Genomic DNA, 22,010 nt, shown 5'->3' with positions numbered 1-22,010 from the left:
TAGCTAAGCTATGTGAACCTTTTGTGAATAGATACCATCTCAAAAATTACGCAAGCAACCCCTCTTAACTTTCTGTTAAACTTAGATATATAGACCCAATTATTATTGATAATTATAATTATTCGGGGGAGATTTATCCTCTCTTTACTATCTTCTTGTCGATCATGTATGGACATTCTATATGTTCATAGTGATCAATACTCCAAGTACGTAGCAAGAAAATAACCTTTTGAAGCTGAACTAGTGTCTCATATTATGACAGAAATTGAAGAAAAGTACATGATTAGCCAACAAGTGCCGGGCTGCCGGCCGATGTCAAAATCAAGAATATATTCAATCCATTTGCCACTACATTAGCACTAGATATATAAAATTGATGACACCAACAAGACCAAAGCTACACCCAAGCTACATATAATATAAATAAGGTACAAGGTATTTTAGGAAATCAAGAATTTTCTAGCTAGTATACAAATCTTATTTGTGCTACTCTTGGCATGCTGCTGCCACAATATGGGCAAAGGTGGTATTTTCCGCTATGCAGATGGCGTTGACAAATTGCTGTTGCTCTTTGGTACTTTGGGTTGCATTGGAGATGGTCTACAAACCCCTATGACAATGCTTGTTCTTGGAAGTTTAATAGATGATTATGCTGGTGGATCTCAAAACTCTGTGACCAACGATACTATTGACAAGGTCATTATTAAGTTTGTAAACTAGAAATCTTTTTTCTCATTTAAGATGAATATTGCAAAATTTCCATGCATCCCTTTTCATTTGCTTAAAAGAATCTGATAAATTTATGTTCATCATTCTTTCAGTATGCACTCAAGCTGCTGTGTGTTGCCGCTGGGGTTGCTTTATCTTCTTTCATTGGTAAGTATTATTGTAATTCATGATATATGGTTTCCATTGCTAATGATACTGTGGACCGCTAGTCCTCTAACATTATCTAGCAAATTAAATTCATGTGTATCAGTGTATGTGTATGTAGTCTAAAATTAAAATTGATTATGGTAAAGTTAGTTAAAACTAAAATGATTTATATTTCAATATATTTATGGGAGCAATAATTTCTTTATTAGTTATGAAATTTGACAATTTATTATGTCAACCGCTACTCTCTCTAGCTTCTACGTATAAGGGTTAAAATCAATGCACTAAGTCAATCGTCAAACTGACATCTATATAACCACTCAAAAGCTATTTTGATCAATGACAATTGATTCTAAGGCTCCAAAACGTGGAACAAAGATACGCTTAATAACTTTGCTTGAAGCCATGTAACTAATTTGGTCTAAACATAAGGACAAATTGACTAGAATAGAGAATGCACGTTATTATCTTGCAGAAGGAGTATGTTGGACAAGAACTGCAGAAAGACAAAGTTCCCGCATGAGAATTGAATATCTTAAATCAGTACTCAGACAAGAAGTTGGTTTCTTCGACAAGCAAACTGACTCTTCTACAACTTTCCAAGTAATTGACACCATAACTTCCGATGCTCAAACTATCCAAGACACCATGGCTGATAAGGTATGCATATTGGTAGAATATAATTAACTTTTGTCCTATTAAATGAGGTCGGCTATATGGATCACTTGTCAAATATTAAAGATACAACCAATTCTCGGCTTAGGCCTTTGTGCTAAAATAATTTGTATCCGTTTGTTTCAGATACCAAATTGTCTGGGTCAACTCTCAGCACTTATCTCTAGCTTTATAGTGGCACTGTTCCTTTCATGGAGACTTGCAATAGCTGCTTTTCCATTTTCAATTATGATGATCATGCCAGCACTCATATTTGGGAAGGCTATGAAAGATCTGGGAATTAAAATGAAGGATGCTTATGGGGTTGCTGGTAGTGTAGCAGAACAAGCAATCTCATCGATTCGAACTGTTTATCCATATGTAGGTGAGAAACAAACACTAAACAGGTTCAGCTCTGCTCTTGAGAAAAGCATGGAGCTTGGCATAAAGCAAGGTCAAACAAAGGGTGTGGTTATTGGAAGTATTGGGTTGCTATATGCTACATGGGCATTCCAATCTTGGGCTGGGAGTGTTCTGGTCAGGACCAAAGGAGAAAGTGGTGGCCAGGTTTTTGTTGCTCAGATATGTATCATCTGGGGAGGAATGTGAGTATTTCAAGAACTTATTCCCTTCTCTACATTCACGCAGTCACACAATATGAGTCATTCGATCCAGATCGATTGACTAGGACTTAAAATTCATATCTAACATATGATCTGGATGAAATATATGAATCGGGCTATCTTCATTGGATGGTTCAGATTGCATGATTGCGTGAATGCAGGGTATCTCCTGGCTGCATGAATCCTGACCCCTCTCCCTATCCTCTTAAATTTATAGGGTTGTGTTGTCATCTCCTTGTTAATCACTAAAATGCTAATTTCAGAACTCATTATTATCTGTCATAATATGACATTTATTATACGAAACAATCAGGAGCGCATGCAATCTTTTTCCTTTTTTTCATATCTTTTTTCTTGCAAAATTACAAATGTATCAAGCTTTTAGATAAAAGTTCTTGCCAGAAAATGTACTTGGGAATCGAGTTGTAGATACTAAAAATATTCTGAAAGGATACTGAATCCAACATATTTTAGCATCTATAGGAGCCTTTAATTTTCTTCTCATTCAGATAATGTTGTATATATGTGATCAGTCAATACTGTATTGGAGTAAGATGTGCTTCACTTCTCCATGGAACTGAACTTTGACACTGAGTGTTAGCTTCAATTTAATATATGCAGATCTCTGATGAGTGCACTCCCGAACCTTGCTTTTATAATAGAGGCATCAGTGGCTGTTACCCGGATTTTCGAGATGATTGACCGAAAGCCAAGTATAAACGCTAATGGAGAAAAAGGAAGGCTCTTAAAACATGCAAGAGGAGAGATAACATTTCAAGAAGTTGATTTCAGTTACCCTTCAAGGCCTGATACACTGATTCTCCAAGGACTCAATCTAAAAGTGCAGGCTGGTAAAACAGTAGGCCTAGTTGGAGGGAGTGGTTCTGGCAAATCAACTATCATCTCTTTGCTTCAACGATTTTATGATTCTATATGTGGTGAGGTACTGCTTGATGGATATGACATAAAGAGGCTAAACCTTAAGTGGTTAAGGTCCCTGATGGGACTTGTAAATCAAGAGCCAATTCTCTTTGCAACATCCATTAGGGAGAACATTCTGTTTGGCAAGGAAGGAGCATCAATGGAAGCTGTCACAAGCGCCGCAAAAGCGGCAAATGCACATGATTTCATTGTCAAACTTCCTGATGGATATGAAACTCAAGTAAGTCATGAGTTCTGTTCCAGTGAACACTTTTCTTCTCACTATCTTCCCTTTTTTTTACTGAATAGTCACTTTGGTCCTTAAGAGGCTGAAAGATTTAGAATCAGTCAGTTTAGTCCCTCTATGGTGGAACTTGGCAAAATCCGTTAACTAGTGCAGTTATGAAGGTTATGAAGGACTAAACTGAACATAATTTTCCGTTATGCAACTAAAATTGATCACATTTTCCGTTATGAAGGACTAAACTGAACATAATTTTCATCATTCACGGACTATATTTATCGTTTTTCATCTTTCAATAACTTCTTTGCCTAATTACATCATTCAGAGACTAAAGTGACCAACCTCATATCTTTCAATGATCAAAGTGACGACGGACTATTCAGTGCCCTTTTTTCCCTTTTGATTTTAGATTAATGAGCATGATCCTAGACAATAATTTGGATACCTCTATTTGATTGCTTAGAAAATCTTACTCTGTTATTTAGGTAGGACAACTAGGAGCTCAGTTGTCTGGAGGTCAAAAGCAAAGGATTGCCATTGCAAGGGCTTTAATAAGGGATCCTAAAATCCTACTACTTGATGAAGCCACTAGTGCTTTGGATTCACAGTCTGAAAGAGTAGTGCAAGACGCTCTTGACTTAGCTTCTAGAGGCAGAACGACAATCATTATCGCTCATCGCCTATCCACAATTCGCAAGGCTGATTCAATAGTAGTTCTTCAGTCAGGAAGAGTGGTTGAATCTGGTTCCCATGATGAATTGCTTCAACTCAACAATGGACAAGGTGGGGCTTACAGCAAAATGCTACAACTGCAACAAGCAACTCAAAATGAAAATGCAGTTCATCAAATAAATGCAATGGAAAATTTAACTAGTGCAGTAAATTCAAGCAGGCCAAGTACCCCTTCACATCATCAATTTAGCCCTGCACTACCATTTAGCCCCATATATTCAATCAGTTTTATAGATTCCAGCTATGATGACTACAGCATCGACGAAAACTCAGCAAAATCTTCTTCCCATTCAAACTTCTCCCAATGGCGTTTAATAAGAATGAATGCTCCTGAATGGAAGCATGCTTTGCTTGGATGTTTAGGTGCCATTGGCTCTGGAATATGCCAACCAATTTATTCCTATTTCTTGGGACTAGTTGCATCTGTCTACTTTATAAAAGATAACTCTCGCATCAAATCACAAATCACTTTGTACTCATCCATCTTCTGCTGCATAGCCATTGTAAACTTCATCTCAGGCCTCATTCAGCATTACAATTTTTCCATAATGGGAGAGCATTTGCTGAAAAGGGTGCGCGAAGTTTTGCTAGAAAAGGTGCTGACCTTTGAGGTTGGATGGTTTGATCAAAAGGAGAACACAAGTGCAGCAATATGTGCTCGTCTGGCAACTGAATCAAACTTGGTTCGATCCCTTGTCGCGGAACGAATATCATTGTTAGTTCAGGTTTTCGTCACAGCTTCGCTGGCTTTCGTGCTCGGTTTAATCGTTTCATGGAGGGTGGCCATTGTCATGATTGCAATGCAGCCTTTCATCATCATGTCTTTGTATTCCAAAAGCATTCTCATGAAGAGCATGTCAGGAAAAGCAAGAAAAGCTCAAAGAGAGGCTAGTCAATTAGCCATGGAAGCTACCATCAACCACAGAACTATCACTGCATTCTCTTCTGAGAAAAGGATGCTAATTTTGTTCAAAACCGCCATGGAAGGCCCCAGGAAGCAAAGCATCAAGCAATCATGGATATCAGGTTCCATATTATCATTCACACAATTTATAACAACAGCTTCTGTAACTCTGACTTTTTGGTATGGAGGAAGGTTACTGAATCAAGGGTTGGTGGAATCAAGAAATCTTTTGCAAGTTTTCCTCATTTTGATGGGAACAGGTAAACAAATTGCAGACACTGGAAGCATGAGTTCTGACATAGCTAAAGGTGGAAGAGCCATCAATGCAGTATTTGCAATGCTGGATAGGAAAAGTCAGATTGAACCTGAAGATTCTAGGCATAGACTGGTGAAAAAGAACCTGAAGGGCCATATAAAACTGAAAGAGGTGTTTTTTTCATACCCTGCAAGGTCAGAACAAATGATTCTCAAGGGGCTCAGTCTGGAGATTGAAGCAGGCAAAACAGTAGCATTAGTTGGACAGAGTGGTTCAGGAAAATCCACCATCATTGGCTTGATTGAAAGATTTTATGACCCCATGAGGGGTTCCATATCCATAGACAATCATGACATTAGAGAATTTAACTTGAGAAGTTTGAGGTCACATATTGCCCTGGTGAGTCAGGAGCCAACCCTCTTTGCAGGAACAATACGAGACAATATTGTCTATGGGAAGGAGGATGCTTCAGAGGATGAAATCAAAAGAGCAGCATGCCATGCAAATGCTCACGAGTTTATAAGGTATTTCAAGTTAAAAATACTTATATCAAGCTCTTTTTTTCAAGCGTGAACCCTAAAACTCTTCCCGTAAGATATAAAATAAAGAAGTAAATACCTTCAAAAGTCTCTAAATGCGTCATTCGTCAATAAAGTTGGTCCCTCCGTCACTTCAACAGTCCATAAATGTTAGCTAACCAAAAGTGACAGAGAGAGACTCACTTGACCAATGATTGACACATTTCGCGGACTTCTCCATGTATTTTCTTCTTTAAGAGACGAACTTGAGCGTTTACTCATTCTTTCAATAAAATTCTCCTATCAAACAATAGGTATCATTTCTATCAACAATAAATGACATTGATTAGGAATTTCTAGTTGAATTCTGAAAAACTATACACAACTTCTGCTGTGCAGTTCAATGAGAGATGGGTATGATACATACTGTGGAGAAAGAGGGGTGCAGCTCTCTGGAGGGCAGAAGCAGAGGATAGCAATTGCTCGAGCAATGCTCAAGAATCCATCAATCCTTCTGTTAGATGAGGCAACGAGTGCTCTAGACAGCGAGTCAGAGAATCTGGTGCAGGAGGCGCTAGAAAAGATGATGGTTGGAAGAACATGTGTGGTCATAGCTCACCGTTTGTCAACAATACAGAGTGCTGACTCCATAGCTGTCATTAAGAATGGGAAGGTGGTGGAACGAGGATCACACTCAGAGTTATTGAATATTGGATCAAATGGGACTTATTACTCCTTAATTAGGCTACAACATGGCCACTCAACTTGATGTGGGATGTTTTGACCAACCAAAAAGCATGATTTCATTCATCTTAAGCGAAGTATCGGGTTCAAATCTCGTGGATGTAAAAATTCCTGCAGTGAGAGTTAGTTCTACTATAACTTGAATGTTCCAGCTCAAGCCGAGGATTATCTATACCTCGAAAAAAAAATACATGTCATGTGGTGTATGTATCATGTATGCACATGAATTATGGGGATTACTCTTTTTGACAAATCAGAAATGAAAGCTTCACTCTCCTAAATTTTTCCTCGAAAGCAACAGAATTTATTCATTGTAATATAAGAATTTGAAAAGCAATCATTCTCAACTGGACATAGCAAAAGGTGAATCTCTCAGCCAATATATCAAGAATCCAATAAATCAAGTTCTACTCCAACAATTTTCACAAGTTTAAACACGCTAACAAGTGGAGAAACTTTGCAAATAGATAAGAATTGGATTCATGAAGACTTTGAAGCACAATATAATAAAGAATATTATTCAAATTTTACAAAACAACAAACAATAGAATTTAGAACTTTATTCTAAAAGAAAAAGAAATCAATGTTCTACCTATTCTTGGCATCACGCACCGATCCCACTGGGATAGAAGAATCAATCTCTATCTCAATATTTTGCATCTTGAAAATTCATTGCAAAATTGAAGAGCATTTAGGATTACTAGCTCCTCAGCTTCAAATACCCATTTGTGTCCCATAGATTTGGAAAAACAGCTCAGCACCTTCCCTTCCTCATTTATATATTGTTAGATGTTCGTTGTAATATATGTTAAATATCTTAAACGGAGATGCTTACTTAATTAATCATGGTTCTGCCTAAAGACTGCAAGGTAGCTAGAGAGACAAATACAAAGCTAGCTCAGTAGTTTCTGTAATTTTATTTTCACTTTAATTTAATTTGTAGTAAACATATGTAACATAGATAACATTTTAGGTTAACTTCCTTGTGCTGTCTACAAGTTTAAACCATTGACTTGCAGGGTCACATGTTTTATCATTGTTCAAGCATTTGCAAGCATTTGTGACAATGGCGTTGTCAGCGTCTACATCCAGACAAACACTAGAGGTACCATTGTTGAGTTTAGATGAGAGTTGCATATTTGAATCAGAGATCATTTCCCATGCTGAGTTAGGAGTTGACCATTCTTTCCCAAGTTTTACTTGCTTTCCTTCTCCGTCTGCAGCTTGTAAACAGAAATCTGTACCCTTCATTGATAGGATTTTTTGTTCTGTGTATTCCCAGATATCAGAATTCGAACAAGATCCTAAGATCAGCAAGTCCTGTGCATTTTTTAAGACGCAAAGGCCTGACAATGGGTGGAAAATCACTTTATATGGTTTAGCTTCTGATGGCCCTGCATGTCAAGAGGAAATACAATTACATATGATATGGCTAACAACGATATTTGATATAAAAATATATAATTCAATTTGATCCAACCAATGTATAGGCATGGATAGATGAAATCATGATAAAAAACGGGAAGGTAAATAAGCTAGTTTGGGTTGGACTTTCTAAGGCAGAGTTCAACTATTTCAACTAAGTTCCCAAGGGATTTTTGTGGAGGGGATGGAGAGGGAAAGAATGAATTTTAATTCATATCATGATGTTTGATGAAGAGGGGTGATGGGAGGGGAAATAACTCTTTCATGTTTGGTTCATGAGGGCAGAGAATTTTAAAACAAAATTACTTTAGGGGATGTTGTTTGCTAGTTAGTTTTTTGAGGTTTTTTTAGGGAAATGCTTTAGAGGGCAAGTTAGTCTCTAGAAGAAGGAAATATTTTTGTGGTTTCTTATTGTGTTGACTGTCATTCTAGTTAGTCCTTACAGTTAGATAAAACATCGGTCAAGTTAGTCCATGTAAAGACTAAATTGACTGAGACGCAATCGTGGGTAGTTCCCTCTTCTAGTGACTAAGTTGACTTATGCTTATACCTTCAAGAATGAAATTGAGTATTTACTCAATATAGTACCTTGAAAAGGAAGTTGAACAGCAGATATCCTCTGCAAGAAGCTTTCACTCCTAACCTGGCTCCAGTCCCCATTGAGCAAACCATAAAACTCCTCCATTCCAACTATCCCACGTGCAGTATAGTAACTTCCAGCCAATGTCCACAGAGCCCAATCAAAATCAAGCTCAGCCGCTAATGCCATGAAGCAATTGAGGAACCTATTGTCGTTCACATTGGTGCCTCTCATGTCCACCCCAAACTCACTCAAGAACAATGGCCATCCTTGTTGCAACAAGAACCCTGACATTCTCATCATGTTCCGAGTGACTTGCCCGCATGCTTGGTTTGGATCCCCTGTTGTCCATGCTTGAGTGTTGCTGAAGCTATACCAGTGCGCCTCGAATACTAGTTTCTTATTGAAGGTGAGTTGCACTGGCTGTTTATCGAGGAAGGATAAGTCTGTGTCAAAATTCAGGCCAGATAGAATGACCAGTACATTTGGGTTTGCTGCATGTACAACTTCTGCTCCTTTTGACATATACCTATATATGTAAATCCAAAACAAAATAATTTATCATTCCTACATGAAGCTATATCTATATTTAGAGTTATTCTATCCCATACCAAAAACTTCTGGGGAGGAAAATTGCAGAAAGGAAAGAGATGTGTTAGTAGTCATTTCAAATTGGGGTTATCTAAATTAAGTAAGGTAATTATTGAGTAAAATTACCATATTTTATAGGTGGTCCAACAACATTTTAACATTTTATTATGTCACTTATAATATGATGATTTTACCCGGGGCGAATCTTTGAGTGATTTGAACAATCTCTTGTAGCGAAGCTATAACTTGGCCACATGAAGTTGTAACTGTATTTAGAGCCAATCTATCATATACCCAAAATTGAGGGAGGAAAATTTACCCTGGGCCTGAAGGTAGGTAGAAGTAAGAGAAGTGGGTCTCTTAAAGTGAACTTTGCTCACTATGAGTTAGAAGAAAAATTATCTGACTCGAACTACCTCACTTTAATGGTGAGTCTCTAAAATCATAACTTGACTAAACTTTCTAAAAGCGGTGGTCGGCGGGTTAGATCAACTAACTTACTTTTATATAAAATAAAAAAAAAAAATTGATGACAATTCACACAAAAAATCATAAAAGTATTAATTACAAATTAGAAACATATGTGGAAAAATTTAATTTTTCAATGTATCACCACAAAAAGTGTAAAAAGTAATGTGTCATTAATAAAAAACCGACTTATTTTGTCTCTGATAAATTAAAAGCATTATTTTAATTCTTTTTTACGGACAAAAAAAAATAAAAAAGAGTTGGCGCACGAGCTATGTGATTTACTTCGGTATCAACCCATTTAGATGATCGAATTAGGTTGAGCCAAGAAAAAAAAACATCATTTAAATATCAGCCTATATTTTTCGACCCAACCTATATAAAAAGTGAGTTGAATACTGGGGCGGAGCCACCGGGGTGGCTTACCGGTGCTCTGCACCCCCGGGAATTTTAAATTTTCATAGCGATACTATGCAAATTTTTTTCTAGCACCGGTAGAAAAGATAATATAAAATAAAAGTTAGCAAAAATCAAAAGTCACTTGGTGGTCCAGTGGCAAGCATTATTGCCTTCAATCAATGAGTCCCGTGTTCGAATCTCGATTTTCCTGTTATATGTTTTTTTTAACGAAAAAAAATATTGACAACTGATTTGAATCGGAGTCGAACCCATTCCCAAAACAATATTGTGAGAGTGAACTACCATTATACTAGGTGCACCTCTTGAATTTTAAATGACGTTTTAAGTTATTTATACATCCAAATATTAACATCATTGATCATTATGATAAATATTTCATACTAACTATTATGTGTTATTTTCTATTGTTTTTTTAGATAACAAACACAGTTTTTTTTGTTGGTATCTTTTATACTCAAACTAATTATATATTTCTTTTATTTATAAAAAATATCAATTGAAAAAATTATATTTGATAAAATGTATAAAATATTAGATTTCTATGTGAAAAGTTTTGTAATTCTTGTGTTTCAACACAAAAGTGAAATAGAAAAGGTATCACATTTCTACATTTTCATTAATTACGTTTCACACTCATAACATACTTTATTACGTTTACATGACTTTTTTAAAAAAGATAAAAACATATTAAGGTACATTTTTCTTCCTTAACATACTTAACGATAAATGTGATTCGTATCCAAACATACTCTGAATTCACGAGGAAAAAAATTCTTTTTAATAATTGTGAATGTTTGGATACACAATAAAAATCACGCTAAGGCAAAATGATAGTCGACAAAAGCAATTTTACATTATTTTTGTCCACTATAATTTTTTTAAGTTTTACCAAGCATGCATATATAAATCATTTGTTTGATCTATAGTCCCCCCGACGTGCAAATCCTGGCTACGCCCCTGGTTGAATAATTGAGCTGAAACTCATTTGACTCCTTAAAAAGAAGGATGTGATTGACTAAAAGTCTAAAACAGTAGTAAAAAAATTTAACCAATTTATTTACCTGTACCAATCAGGGACATTTTGTTTGGGTCCACGCAGCTCGTTTCTCAAGCTCATGCCTACAACATTGGTGACTCCATTGAAAAGGGTTGCCATCTTGGTAAGACCCATGATCCATAGGTTTGGGTCAAAATGCTGGTCTCCAAAAAACCCATTACCGTCCGTGTTACTACAGCACCACATTGCCTGGGTTATGTGATTGTCCAAAATCACCATCACGTCGTTGTCTCCAAGACTCTTCACCACAGCCTGTGAAGTGACCAGGTTTTGTAGGTCTTAATCTTACTACTAAATATAAATACTATAGAGTAGTTCAATTTGTTACTTACAAATGGCAATTTGGTGGGAAAATGAATATCTATATATGGAGAGATTAATTAATTATTATAATAACGCGTCATCGTCTAGCTTGGTTAAATAACAAATGTGCATAGTACAGGTTTTAAATATCAGCTCGTTTATTTAAAAAAGAATCATTTGGTCATTTAGCTAATTCTATCACTTCTTTCTGGCATTTTAGTCACTGACAAAATAAACAGGTGGTGTTAAATTAAATAACGGTAATTTAGCTATTTATATTGAAAAGTAGCAATTTTTCATCACTGTCATCCATGCATTTTTAAGTCATAATAATTTTTTAAAAAGTTTCATGTTAAATATAAAAATAATTAACTTAGACAAAAATCATTCAAAACTCTTACATAATTAATATATATTTCGGAGAACACACTCTTCTCTAACATATATTACTCATTTCGATTTGTTTATTTTTAAGAAAGTTAACAAATTAAATTCCACTCACTTGATAAAAAAAGTTTTCAACAAAACAAACCAGCCACAATAAGTGTGTTGAAGTTGAAATCATGAAATGTAGTAGTACTTCATAATTAGTGCAATTTTCCCAAAAAAGAAATTAAATAATCTGGTTGAGTAGCTAAGAGAGTAATTAGTAATGCACCTGTAAAGCTTTAATGAGGGGAAGATCGATGAAGGAGGGGTTGTTGGCCTGCATGCCAGAGATGGATTGAAGAAGGCCAAGATTCTGGAATGATTCTCTGACTGTAAGAGAATCATTTGTGAGCAAGGAGAGTGACCAAGTGAGTCTCACACAGTTAAACCCCTTGCTTTTAATTCCCTTTGAAATCACATCCACTGGTTGTTGGCTCAAGCCCTCAACAACCATAGCATCCAAATGGGACACCCAGTTCACACACGCTAGCTTCACCCTCTCTCCGCCGCCGCCGCCACCTTCATTCACAATCCACCGCCCACTTGTGGAGAGTGGAAGAGCACCCACAGGCTTAATGGTTTCAAGTGTGATGCCAGCTGAGAGGATCAACACCATTGCCATTATCATTGTTGACGCAAGAGAGAAATTGCCACCCATTACGCGTAGTAGTTTGTTTCTTTGAACCGACATGTAGTCTTCCTTACTCACGGTCACGACACGAGTGTCCTCTTTGCCCGTGCAAACGTTGGCCTAAATATATAAAGATCGATCACTCGTGACTCGGTTTAGAATATCTAGCTACTTTAATTTATTCATGCATGTCAAATATATATCCGTATGTTTTCTATTTACTTTTACTAGAATAATTAATAACCCGTGGAAGCTCTTGCACGGGTATATGTAAATAATATATACAATCTTTTTGTATTATTACATATATTGCGTGTGCACACGTATTTTAAAACTAATGCTAGATAGCAGAAAAAGTTGTAAAGAAATTTGTAAAAACAATGAAATTGTAACAAGAAGTTATCGAGAGCACGATCAAGAGGTGATAAGAGTGCGGTGGTGCTGGTTGCAGTTGTTGGGGTACTTAACTACTTATAGAAGACACTCTGACGCTCAAGTTAGTATATTGATATTGAGAGAATCCAATGGTCATAGAAGAACTCGAGGTAAAATGTTAAGAATGAATAACATGTTATGTCAATGAACGATGAAACATGTATTTCTAGGGCCGAAGTATGTGTTTAGCGTATAGTGCATGAGAAGCCCTTAAGTGAAAACTTCTGAGTGCATGGTTAGCTTGGTGTCGTCATGCTTCTCTCATTGCACATCTGGAGCGATGTTCCTTTACTTGGTTATGTAGTTCGTCTTAGGGCGCCTGCTTTGCAAGTCATTTGGGTCAGCTGCGAAGCCTTTGGGTCTTTTGGCCTAGTAACTCGTCGAATCAAGAGTCCCCAAACTTAGGTGTTGATTTAGGCATGTCAAGCTTTGCAGGTATGAACTCATATTTCATGGCGCTTTAAAATTGTTTTTTATCCTAGATATATATATATATGCATTTTGCTGCCTACTCATGTGACTTTCGGTGTTGCTCTTTAAGATTTACAAATTTCAATCAGTTGACTTAGCAGTGATGCATCGTCATTAATGAAAAATCACCTTTCACATGATTGGGGTCTATAAAATTTCTTTTCCCCCGCATCAGTTATTACACTCTTGAACCTTTTAACTTTTTCAAACTTTATTGATATCATCTCTCTTCAATTTCCTTTCAAATTTCTTCTCTTTTGATATTAACATGTTTGGAATGAAAAATATGGCTGACATCTTGAACATAGAGAAGGAGTTCATTTTAGATATTCTTGATGCTTCGTGATTAGCTAAGAAGATGTTCCCCTTCAAAAACGTTCCAAGAAGAATATTTTCAGAGCATGGTTTGTAAATGAATGATAGAACCGATATCTATAGCCTAGGTGTCCATAGCAGTTGTCTTTGCAAGTGTGGTAATTCAAGCACAAAGGCGACATTTGGTTCTCTCACTTTAGTTCGTTAAGTCTCAGCCATCTCACGAACGATCAGTAGCGAGTCGGGGAAGTATGTTCTTATGATCTTATCCATGTCATTCAGTCCATCATTTAGCAAGTGCTTATGTGCATGCCTTTTGGTTGGTTGAGATGCTTTCGAGCTTGATGGCTTTATATCCGGCCAAAACATCAAGTTTCACATGGATATATATCGTCATATGTTTAGGAAATATTGATCATGGAGAGATTTAAGACTCTGGATCCCATTTCTAATAGGATTAAATATGGTCGGGGTCCTTGAATTGTAGTGAGAAATTGGTATTCGTTCCTCAACTAAATTTTCATTGGTTTCCATCCTTAATTTACTTATAAAATTGATTGGCTTCCATCCCTTAACTAGTTAGAGTGCTTACTTGGCATGCCAGCTTGCAAGTAAGTGCTTACATGTCATTTTTTTTTCCATGTAACATTAGTAATTACATTTTTCTTTCCCCCCTCTTTTCCACTTCAGATATGGTTTTAATCCTCAATCCATGTAACATCGTTCATTCATGTGGTCTCTGGTGTGACGTCGTCGCACGCTCCTTCGTTGATACCCAAAATCGCAAAGATCTAAGACAAGAGGTAAGTACCGCATCTTCTATTCTTCTCTCATGGTTTTCTAATTCGATTTTGTGGGTGGGAACGAAAATCCTTTTCTTAATCGCAAAACCTTGGCTGTATTTTGGGAATTTTGTGGGTGGGGACCAAAAACATTTGAGTAATCGCGACTGGGATGTTACATTTGTGGGTGGGGACCAAGTTTCAGGTTGCATGTAAAATTTTGTGGGTGGGGGGACCAAAACACTTTGCTTAATTGTGATTTTTGGGTTGACTTTTTGGATTATGTGGGTGGGGACCAAATTTAGGGTTAACGTTCTTCTGGGTGGGGACCAAATTACTGCGAAGTGTCATCGAACTACTCCTCTGCGTCGCCTCCCTCTTCATCCTCTACCAAGCTTTAACCTTCCTATGTTCTTCTCTTTCAAGAATCCTAGAAATGGATATTGGAGAAATCCAATCCAAGTTCTTCTAGAAAGGGGAAAAAGTGGGGAAAAGGTAAAAAATGAAAAAAAATAAATGTAATTACTAATGTTAAGTGGAAAAACAAAAGAAAAAATGAAAAAATTTACATGTCAACACTTACTCGCAAGCTGGCACACCAAGTAAGCACTCTAACCGGTAAAGGGATGGAAGCCAATTGGTTTTCTAAGTTAAAGGATGAAAAGCAAGGAAAATTTAGTTGAGAGACGAATACCAATTTCTGACCATAGTTCAGGGACCTCGAACATATTTAACCATTTCTAATATAAGTAGGATTAAATTATGAACATCATTCTTGAGGAGGCTCCAACCAATGAAATAATCAAATGATGTTCTTGTTGATTTGATATTAAATTTGAGCAGAAAAAGTGAAAACATCAAATCTGAGTCATTTGAAGAGATTTTAAAATCAAGGATTAGATTGATGATAATGGGGAATAACTTTCTATTATAAAATTTCTGATACAGATTCTACAAGGGTATAGATCGATCGAAGTAATATAAAAAATTGTCGAACTACAAGGATCGAGTGTTAAACCAAATTGCAAGAAGAAATAGTTGTTTAGAGCGCATAAGAAAAGTAAAAGCAATGTATATTCATTTTGGAGATGATCTTCAAGAATGTGCCTATGCTTTAGAGGAAATGATCTCACTTTACAGGGGTTTTCTGATGCAGATCTAGGAGGAGACTCAGATGGTGGAAAAAGCACCACAGGTTATATTTTCACCTTAGGAGAAACCGCTGTGAGTTGGAAGTCTAAACTTCAAAATAGAGTTGCTCTCTCAACCACTGAATCAGAATATGTTGCCATTTCAGAAGCAGCCAAGGAGATGATATGGCTGAAGAGTTTTCTCAAAGAATTGGGAAAAGAACAAGATGTTCCTCCATTGTTTAGTGACAGTCAAAGTGCTATTTGCCTTGCAAAAAATCCTGTCTTTCACTCCAGATGCAAGCACATACAGATGAAGTATCACTTCATCAGAGAACTTATCAATGATGAAGAATTATCTCTGTTGAAGATCTTAGGATCAGAGAATCCAGCTGATATGTTGACCAAGACTATTACAGCTGATAGGGGGTGTAGTATATCGGGTGTCGTTGTCATAGCTCTGATTGTCATTTCTTATCTTGGGTTAGGGTAGGTCCCCGACTATTAGCTTTTTGTGTGATTCCTTTCCATGAGGATCACAGGGAGTTTGTCGGACGTAGGAAGTCTTTTGGAGGCCGTTTTGGGCTGACTTACTTTCTTGGAGGACTGTACCTATATTGTATATTAGTCGCTGTTAACCGCGATTGGGTTGAGTCTTTATTTCGACAATCTTTTTATTTAAAAAGAAAACGAAAAAAAAATACCTGCTTTTCCGCTTTATTTGATTTTTGGTTACTAAAGTGACGCGACCGAAATCGGGGTGTTACAAAGACCACATGTTCTGACATAAGTACAATGCACAAAGTTAAAGTACATTGGTGTTACTATCAAATTGTTATGTCCTCAACCAACGGGTAGAAGCTCAAACGTATGTCACCTACTAGTTGACAGACTACACCTTTCTAGGAAAAAGGTGTTTATCAAATAGTATCATGCATTTAATACAACTGACATCAAGTACACAAAAGCACCATTTGATCTAACGACTAAAAGCTCTGTGAAGAACACACTCCAACAGTTATCCTTATCTTGTAAAATTTTCAGAAGTATAAAGAGAAGATATTAAGACTTACAGTAGTAGCAAAAAAATGACCATAGTGAGAAGCCTTAGTGCTCACAAGAAAGAAGCCCGCGGTTCACAAATCACAAAAGACCATCTCCACTGTCTACTTCAATCTGAAGGGAAGATTTTCCTAAGAGTCAAACTCTTCTTTTAAATCTCTCATGTAATAGAACATAAAGTATAGCCTTAGAGTCCAATCTCATACCAAAAATACTTTATGATTCATGGATTGAAATGTATCTACTATCACTCTAGAAGAAGAGGACTGTGTAGAAGTCATAAGTGTGAAATTTACTCAATTTCCTATGTTGATTTTAGCACTTATTCATTCTAAATGCGAAAAATATCTTTCAAATTATCCCTCAATAGGTTAGAATAGTTGATAACTAGTTTTTATAGATGTTATAGTAAATATGATTGTGATAAGTATTAAATCTTTTGTTTTTGTTTGTAGTAGAAAGATCAAAGGGATCCAAGCAAATCATAGCCCAAATTGAAGATTTTAGCTTAAGCCAAGAAATTTCGGCTTAAGTTAACGAAGAGTTAGAGAAGAGACAGTGGAGTTGGAAAATTTGAGGAATGTTGGCTTAAGTCAAATCATGGATGGCTTAAGCCCAAAAAATCATGAGAGCGACAAAATCTTTGTGTGATAATTGAGATTTGGCTTAAGCCACATATGTTTGTGCTTAAGCCCAAAAATAGCTACCTAGCCTTGAAGAAACCTTTTGGCTTAAGTCAGAAGTGGTTGGGCTTAAGCCTAAATGTTGCGGAGTTTTAATATAAAACCACGGTCAAATATGTTTTCGGAAAGCAGAGAGAAAACTGAGAAAAGAGAACCAAAACTCAAGAGAAAGGAAACCCCACGAAGAAAGAAAGGGAGATTGAGAGCTCTCGCACCCTCCGTGGAGCTGGGGACACGCGGACGATGGCACAGGTCATCTCCATCTTCTCTACCTCTCCTGTAAGCTTTAAATCTTCCATGGAAATGGATAGCTAAGTCTTTTTGTGTTGGGATTTGATGTAGTCTTTTATCTTGAATGTATCCATCTTGATTCTCATGTATAAATTTATATTCCTATGTGTTAATTTCAATGATCTTGTCTTGTTCTTCATGCTAGTTTTAGATTGATCAACTAAAGCTTGATTTTGGATTTGATTGAATGGTGGAAACTATTCCTTTGATTCTGAAATAGATAAGATCATCTAGTGAGTTTTAGTTTTAGGAATGAAATTGAAATCCATTAGTGAAGAAACATCTAAGCTTAAGACAACTTGTTTTCTAAATTATTCAAGGGATTGATTTTTAGAAAGTGAGGTGATAATCCTTTTTATGAGGGAACTATGAAAAGGATAAGAAATGATGTGATGAAATCCAATATAGGAAGTAATTTATATGTGAAATCATAAGGATACTGAAGAGTTAATCGGCGAAATCAAATTCCAACCGTTCTCTCTAATTGTTCACAACCTGTTCTATTACTGCTTTTCTTCTATTTTAATAGCGTATCTCAAAACAATCAATCGAAACCCTTGTTGAACTCATTGCTTAAGTATTTTCACTAAAGAACGACGTTGTAATTTCAATTCCCTGAGAACGATAAAAACCCTGTACTATACTACAATTGAATCTTGAAAGATTCGAAAGTGGTTAGGTAAAACTTCTTTCAACAAGAAGTAGACAATCTTGAAAAATATGACTTGAGGAGAAGTCCTACATAATACTTTGTAAGGAGAAATCCTACCAATAGTTGTAAGGAAAAGTCCTAAGAATACTTTTTTAATATCTGGATAGGTAGTGAATAAAGAATACTTGTTAATGCCTAAAGAGGCAGTGGCAAAATGATGCTTGGTTTGCCTGGAGAGGCAGTGGTAAAAGAATACTCAACAATGTTTGAAGAGTCACAGACAAGAATACTTTTATGGGGAAATCATTGATACTTGGTTAGTGAAATCTTGGTATAGCCAAGGACTTGACGTAGCTCTATCGTTCTGGGGGTGAATCAGGATAAAAATGATGGTGTTCATTGACTCCTTCTTTACTCTCACAATTCCGCTGAACCAAACGACAACCACTCAAGCATCTATGCTTTTAATCATTTGAAAATCCAAGTTTTGGATGACACAATTCAAACCCCCCCCCCCCCCTTTCTTGTGCTACTTCTGATCCACTTCACCATCAAATAAAGATTCTCAAACACACTCCATTATGAGCATTAATTAGGACTGTACACTCAATACACTCATCAAAACTCACTTATTACACAAACACCAAATTATGCACATAAAGCTGAAGAGAATTTAGACCATGTTTCACTCAAAGATCCTTTCCAATAATGCCCTCAAATCCTCTAACATGATAGACCAATGACTAAAATCTAAAAAGACAAGTTTTAAGGCTAAAAATGCAATAAAGACACTAAAAAGAACTAAAATGCAAATAATGAGTCTAAAAACATAAAATAACACAACTAAGCCTAAAACTACTAAACGAGACTCAAAAAGATAAAAACAAAGATTAAAAAGAGAGACAAAACATAGTACAAAGACCATATAATCCCGAGTAATCACACTATTATACTCAACGACAGCTTGTCATCAAGCGGAAAACTTAAGCAAGCTTGTCCTCAAGCACATAAAAAATCACCTCTTCTCCAACTGCTAATACTTTTCAACACATGATACTTCACAATCCAAATGAGAGCTCAAATGCACACGAACTAAAGATGAAAGGTCAACTTAAGTTATCAAGATTTACAAGACAAAAGTCCATTCGAACTTCTCACGTATCAAGCACTCTCCTCACCTATTAGGTGCTCTAACATACAAACACAATAATTCAATCCTGATAATCAATCAATTCAAAGTTATTTGCAAGAATAACAAGCATAAGAGAGACTTCACAAGGTTATAGCTTTGGCTAAGGTGTAATGTTAGGTAGAAAAACAAGAACAGGGTAGCACAAGAGCTCAAACCAGATTTTGAGTGAGTGATCTTTATTCAGCAATACCTAAGAAAACTTTTAGAACCATGAGACTCCTTCCTTCTTTTTCACTGCTCTTCTCTTTTTCTTTTTCCAATTTCATTTGTCAAATGCACTTTCTTTTGACAATTCAACACATTTTTTTCTTTTCCTTTTGAAAGAAAGAGGTCCTTGTTTATTTATTTCCTACTCAAACACAACTTAGATGACTCACATAATTACAATTCACCAAAGTTCAAGACCAAGAAAATATTCATGAGTCTCGACTTGGGAAACTAAGGGAATATAATAACAATAAAAAATCTAAGGCTAAGGGAAAACTCCAAGTCTTAGCATCAATCTCAAGGACTTGCGGATCAATGGAAAACATGGCAAGGAACAAGCAAGATGATGAAATTTTCTCAACACTAATTGGAAACAAATCACCGAGAATTTTCCTAACCCTCTATTTCTTAATTTGATTTATGTTGCCATGAAGTATGAAAGTACAAGCACATTGATCGTGCAGCTATGTCAAAATTTGCATGATCTAATGGATCTAATGCAATTTGCAATAAATCCCTGATAGAATTTTAAGCCCGAGGCAATATATCAAAGACTATAACATTGAGCCTCTTGGGAGACAACATATGTCCAGGTTTGCTTATTTTCTTTTCTTTCATGTTTTGTTTTTCTGTTTTTCCTAATAATAAAAAAAATAGTTTTTCTTTTTAGGTAGCTTTGTATGCAATCTTAAGAGTTCGATGTTTTGTTGTTGTATGTTCTCAAGAATAAAATTCAACTTCCTTCATATGTTCTTGTGTTTATTCTCATAACCTTTGTGATACCATTTACTAACAATTTCAACAAAAATAAAGACTCATATTTATTATAAAAACTTTTATAAACTCCAATAATAACCAAAGTTGTATGCAAATATATTTTTACTAACCAATTTAATCTACTACTCTGGGGTACAATACAAATCATTTTTTAATACAACAACATAACATTGGATACGGAGGTACTTCACTAGAATCTTGACAGGAACCCTTAAGATATCCCCGAACAATGCAATGTTGGTTGCATTCTTGATCATGGACTTCACCAATGCAGGGGCCTATGAACATGCACGTTTGACCTGATGCTGATGTTGGGCCTACAATGAAAACAAATTTCAAAACTTTGTGCACATGATTCTTTGATTTTTTAGGTGAAATTTAAAGTTAATTAAAATATTGTTAAGAGTCTAAAATGTTTTTATTCACTGACATTGATGTTGGTCCCTGAAAAATATTTCTCTATTTTTGTCTCTCAAAAAATTTGTTCTGAAAAAAATTAGGATTGCTAAGTGGGCAATGAATTGGTAAAACAATATTTCAAAAAAATTTAAAAAACCTTATAAGAAGTATTTTAAATCAAATAAAAAAATTTCAAGGACAAAAAATAGGAAAAATATTTCAATGACAATGTTAACTTCAGGTGTGTAAGTAAGAGATAAAAACATATTTAATCCTATTGTATATCCAAATTAAAAACGTACAATATGAAAATCAATTCATTATTCTTACCAGAAGACAGAAACAAAACAGTGAACAAAACCCCAAGAAGAAAATGCAGACGAGTGCGAAAAGACATTTTTATGAGAATTTCACTTCTAAACTCTAGTTTTCTCTATGAAATTATTGGTAGTAACATTGTTCGTTATATAGCGAACATATAAATTAATGCAGTAAAGAGATAAAATATTAAATATAATATTTTATATTATTCCTACTTTAATTTTGGTCAAACTATATTTTTTTTTCAAACCATCATTAACTAATATTTAATAACATATTTTAAATAGTGAGGAGTTTGAATCGCCAACATTATATCTATATATATCTATCTATCCACCTATATTCATATACATAAGAAAAAGCACTTGAATTTTTTATTAAATACATAAAGTAATAAAAAAATTTCTTACCGTAAAAAAAAAAAAAAAATTCTTTATATTTTTTTTTCTCCATCGGAAAAATTTCTTTATATTAAATACATTAGAAAATAAAATTTAAAACTAAAAAAATTATATCCACTTTATTATTCATTATATAAATTAATAATTATTAACCTTTTCTTTTTAATTTTTTTTTGCTATTTCTCATATTTAAAACTAAATATTAATATGATTTTAATTTTAATTTTAATTACAAATTCAAGGGAGTTTTTAAATACAAATAATAATAAATGAAATTTACTACCTTTACATTAATTAGAATATTAGAAAGTCATTAATAATTTTCATCCTTTATAACTAATTTTAGAACTTTCCAAAATCTTGTACATTAAAAAATATTATTATGTTAATTTTTATTTTAATTATAAATCATTTGAGAAATTTTTTAAAAATAAAAAATTGAATTATGTGTAAAAATATACATTAAATACTAATTTTAAGTTTCTTATAATATATTATATCCACCATGTTATTATA

General features: G+C 35.2%; 2 protein-coding genes across 2 annotated transcripts; one reads left to right on the top strand and one right to left on the bottom strand.

The window, feature by feature from the left end:
* Positions 1 to 477: 477 nt before the first annotated feature.
* Positions 478 to 6,753, top strand: LOC130725894 (ABC transporter B family member 15-like). The gene is made up of 7 exons (XM_057577081.1): positions 478 to 696; positions 822 to 876; positions 1,352 to 1,536; positions 1,678 to 2,135; positions 2,775 to 3,315; positions 3,804 to 5,734; positions 6,128 to 6,753. Exons 1-7 carry the CDS (start codon positions 514 to 516, stop codon positions 6,495 to 6,497), a joined length of 3,723 nt encoding a protein of 1,240 aa, XP_057433064.1. The 5' UTR covers positions 478 to 513; the 3' UTR covers positions 6,498 to 6,753.
* Positions 6,754 to 6,882: 129 nt separating this feature from the next.
* LOC130725895 (glycosyl hydrolase 5 family protein-like) lies at positions 6,883 to 12,462 on the bottom strand. Its single transcript, XM_057577082.1, has 4 exons — positions 11,975 to 12,462; positions 11,018 to 11,265; positions 8,486 to 9,006; positions 6,883 to 7,866 (listed from the first exon to the last, which is right to left on the bottom strand). The coding sequence occupies exons 1-4, from the start codon at positions 12,434 to 12,436 to the stop codon at positions 7,442 to 7,444; spliced, it is 1,656 nt and encodes a 551-aa protein (XP_057433065.1). The 5' UTR covers positions 12,437 to 12,462; the 3' UTR covers positions 6,883 to 7,441.
* Between the last annotated feature and the right edge of the window lie 9,548 nt (positions 12,463 to 22,010).

This window comes from Lotus japonicus, chromosome 6 (assembly GCF_012489685.1).
Source record: "Lotus japonicus ecotype B-129 chromosome 6, LjGifu_v1.2".
Taxonomy (NCBI): domain Eukaryota; kingdom Viridiplantae; phylum Streptophyta; class Magnoliopsida; order Fabales; family Fabaceae; genus Lotus; species Lotus japonicus.
The sequence above is the reverse complement of the archived record's forward strand: the minus strand, read 5'-3'. Positions and strand labels throughout refer to the sequence as shown.

Coding starts and splice junctions, on each gene's coding strand:
- LOC130725895 (XM_057577082.1), bottom strand. CDS start 12,436: ATGTCGGTTCAAAGAAACAAACTACTACGCGTAATGGGTGGCAATTTC. Junction 11,266..11,974: donor CCCTCATTAAAGCTTTACAG/GTGCATTACTAA, acceptor GTCACTTCACAG/GCTGTGGTGAAGAGTCTTGG. Junction 7,867..8,485: donor TGTTCAACTTCCTTTTCAAG/GTACTATATTGA, acceptor CTTGACATGCAG/GGCCATCAGAAGCTAAACCA.
- LOC130725894 (XM_057577081.1), top strand. CDS start 514: ATGGGCAAAGGTGGTATTTTCCGCTATGCAGATGGCGTTGACAAATTG. Junction 1,537..1,677: donor AAGACACCATGGCTGATAAG/GTATGCATATTG, acceptor CGTTTGTTTCAG/ATACCAAATTGTCTGGGTCA. Junction 5,735..6,127: donor AATGCTCACGAGTTTATAAG/GTATTTCAAGTT, acceptor TCTGCTGTGCAG/TTCAATGAGAGATGGGTATG.